This window comes from Nicotiana sylvestris, chromosome 3, assembly GCF_000393655.2.
Source record: "Nicotiana sylvestris chromosome 3, ASM39365v2, whole genome shotgun sequence".
Taxonomy (NCBI): Eukaryota; Viridiplantae; Streptophyta; class Magnoliopsida; order Solanales; family Solanaceae; genus Nicotiana; species Nicotiana sylvestris.
In genome coordinates, this window is record NC_091059.1 from 64,897,527 (window position 1) to 64,901,284 (window position 3,758).

The window sequence follows — 3,758 nt, forward strand, 5'->3', positions numbered from 1 at the left end:
AGAAGAAGTTCGAGAATAGTGCAAAACATTGATAAAAACAGACTTAAAGCATTAAAAATAGCACGGATCTAAGAGATTCAAACGAGAGTTAGGGTTTCAAAGGAAACCCAAATAGAAACGAAAGAACCTATTGTAAACTTCACAGATCGTAACATATATGGTGTGATTTTGCCCAAAGTCACACCAGAGAAGCCATGGACAACAGAAATAGAAACCCTAGATCCAAATCGGCATGGCCCAGGACCCTTGAAGGCCTCAGAGATGATGAGCAAGGCGATGGAAGACCCATTGGAGGCTTGGGATTGAAAGGTGGTCGCTGGAGATGACCGGAGAAGGAGGCGGCGGTTGAAGAATGATTAGGGTTAGGTTGAGAGAGAAGATAGACGAGAGCATCTGAAGGCGGCGATGGTTTAGAAATGAGTAGGGTTAGAGGGTCATTTAGGAATTAAAAAAGGAAAGGGCGTGTTTAGACCATTGATCTAGGAGATCAAAGGTCAGGATTCAATAAGGTAGGTTGTTTCTGGGTTTGGGTAGGTGTTTATGGGATTTGGATCAGGTTAATTGGGTAGGAGATTGGGCTGGGGAGGGGTCCTATTTGAGCTACAATTGAAAGCCAAATCTGGCTATTATTTAAATAGCCACTTTCCCTATTTTAATTTATAATAAATAATAGGTAATTTCTGAAAAATAATTTAATGTGCCAAAATTATTTAAAATACATAATTATCATTTTAAAATATAGGGACCAATTTTACGCATAAAAATATAATTATACCTTAAAATGGGCTAACATTGCAATTATATGCAATTTAGCTTAAAAAAAATATTAAATGTAATTATAAAAATTATATTAGCCATATTTTGGTATAAGTACAGAAATGAAATAAATAAATAAATTATCATAACAATAATTTTGGAAATAATTATTGAGGATTTTATGAATAAAAGGGGGGAAAATAAATCAATTTAAACCCTTAAAATTATGGGAAAAATTATAAAAACCTTGTGCATGCTTATATATGCATATATGCTATTTTGAAGGTATTTATGCATATTTAAAATATATAGGGAAAAATTGGGTATCAACAGGCATCCTGGTCAAAGACATGGAAAGGAGTTGTTCATCCGGAAATGAACCATTGACCTCAAGGCCATCATGGGGCCTCCCCTCCTCTTCCAAACGGGACAAGTGGTCCGCCACTTGATTCTCACTCCCTTTTTGGTCTGTGATTTCAGGATCAAATTCTTGTAGAAGAAGTACCCACATCATCAATCTAGCCTTTGAGTCCTTCTTACTCATCAAATAACGAAGCGCCGCGTGATCGGTGTGAACAATCATTTTGGTACCCATGAGGTATGGGCAGAACTTTTCCATAGCAAAGACGATGTCTAAGAGTTCTTTCTTGGTCACTGTATAGTTGACTTGGGCGTCATTCATGGTCTTACTAGCATAGTAGACCGGATGGAATATCTTGTTGATTCTTTGCCCCAATCGCTCCTACCGCCACATCGCTAGCATCACACATGAGCTCAAATGGTAAGCTCCAATTTGGTGCGGTAATGATGGGAGTGGTAGTCAACCAATACTTGAGTAGCTCAAAAGCCTTCATACAATCATCATTGAACACAAATTTTGCATCTTTTTCCAACAACCTGCGCAAGGGGTTCACCATCTTTGAGACATCCTTGATGAACTGACGGTAAAACCCCGCATGCCCTAAAAATCTCCTCACTCCTTTAACGGAAGTAGGAGGAGGGAGTTTTGATATCACTTCAATTTTTGCTTTATCCACTTCAATACCATTTTTGGACATCTTATGGCCGAGGACAATACCTTCCTTTACAATAAAGTGACACTTCTCCCAATTAAGTGCCAAGTTGGTCTCTTCACTACGTGGCAAGACTTTATCAAGATTACCCAAACACTTATCAAAAGAATCCCCCACAACAGAGAAATCATCCATGAACACCTCGAGGAAGTCCTCCACAATATCCGTGAATATTTCCATCATACCCCGCTGAAAAGTAGCCGGTGCATTACATAAACCAAACGGCATCCTTGAGAATGCAAATTTGCCATACAGACAAGTGAATATGGTCTTCTCTTGGTCTTCAGGTGTAATAAGAATCTGGTTATACCCAGAATACCCATCCAAGAAGCAATAATAAACACGTTCATCTAACCTATCCAATATTTGATCAAGGAATGGAAGCGGAAAATGGTCTTTCCGAGTCACTTTGTTGAGCTTCCTATAATCCATGTATACCCTCCAACCGGTGACATTTCTTGTGGGGATGAAATCATTGTTGTCATTTGTAATCATAGTCATGCCCCCTTCTTTGGGACACATTGTACCGGCGAAGTCCATGAACTATCAGAAATACGGTGGACAACCCCAACATCCAACCACTTGATGACCTCTTTCTTGAAAACCTCTTGCATGGCCTCGTTCAACCTTCTCTGATGTTCCACGGAGGGTTTGGTATCCTTCTCTAATATGATTTTGTTCATGCAAAAGGCGGGGCTTATACCCCGAATATCCGCCAATGTCCAACCTATTGCTTTCTTCCTTCTTTGGAGCACCACAAGGGTGGCATCTACCTGTACGTTAGTTAAGCACGAGGAAAGAATAATAGGTAAAGTGGAACAAGAGCATAAGAACTCATACCTGAGGTGTGAAGGCAAAGGCTTCAACTCCAATATGGGAGGCTCCTCGATTGAAGGCTTAGTTGGTGGAGTCTTCCGGTTTTCAAGGTCCAAGGAAAGTTTCCAGGGCTCATATGTATATGAACCCCTTTCTGGCAAAGCATTGACATATTCAACCAAGCCTTCCTTCCCAACCACATCATGATTCAACAATACAACTTCCAAAGGGTCTTCCACATTAATCGCAGCACTTGTGTCTTAAACCATTACCTCGATCACAAGATCCACAAACGAACACACTTCGTTGCTATTAGGCTGCCTCATTGACTTGCAAACATGGAATATAATTTTTTCATCGCCTACCTGGAAGGTGAGTTCCCCTGCTTCCACATCAACTAAGGCCTTCCCTGTAGCTAGGAATGGTCTCCTCAATATGATCGACACCTCGTAGTCAACCTCACAGTCAAGTATCACAAAATCTACGGGAAATATGAACTTTTCAACATGAACTATCACATCATTAATTATCCCCAATGCCCTCTTTATTGTCATATCCACCATTTGGAATCTCATGCATGTGGGCCTCGGTTGCCCAATCCCCAATGTTTTGAACACAGAATATGGCATCATGGTAATGTTTGCCCCCAAATCACATAAAGCTTTGGCAAAATCGGCACTACCAATAATGCATGGAATTGTAAAGGCACTGGGGTCTTCTAACTTTGGAGCCATGGGGTTCACAATAGCACTCACTTGATGTGTCATTTTGATAATTTCACAATTCATTGATATCTTCTTTGTTACCAAGTCCTTTATGAACTTGGCATATCCCGACATTTGTTCTAGAGCTTCAACCAAAGGCACATTTATGGACAAACTTTTCATCATATCAATAAATTTCTTGAACTGGTTCTCATTGTTTTGTTTTGCTAGCCTTTGAGGATATGGTGGAGGAGGCCTTGGCAAAAGAGCCTTGGCTTTGGGCACTACCATTTCTGGTATGTCTATCACGTGTTCCCTAGACGGGTTCACATCATTTTGTGTCTCCTCCACGTTGTAATCAATGTCTATCCTCACTTCATTATTCACAATCTCATCATTCACTTGCGCA

The 3,758-nt window shown here is 40.2% G+C and overlaps 1 protein-coding gene across 1 annotated transcript; it reads right to left on the reverse strand.

Moving 5' to 3' along the window:
- Window positions 1-2,326: 2,326 nt before the first annotated feature.
- LOC138887474 (uncharacterized) lies at window positions 2,327-3,484 on the reverse strand. Its single transcript, XM_070169229.1, has 2 exons — window positions 2,918-3,484; window positions 2,327-2,833 (listed from the first exon to the last, which is right to left on the reverse strand). Exons 1-2 carry the CDS (start codon window positions 3,482-3,484, stop codon window positions 2,327-2,329), a joined length of 1,074 nt encoding a protein of 357 aa, XP_070025330.1.
- Window positions 3,485-3,758: the final 274 nt, after the last annotated feature.

Excerpts from the sequence above, each read along its gene's own strand:
- LOC138887474 (XM_070169229.1), bottom strand. The coding sequence starts at position 3,484 with ATGTCGGGATATGCCAAGTTCATAAAGGACTTGGTAACAAAGAAGATA. Across the intron at positions 2,834-2,917 it reads TTGTGGATCTTGTGATCGAG|GAAGGCTTGGTTGAATATGT; the intron begins GTAATGGTTTAA and ends GTGGTTGGGAAG.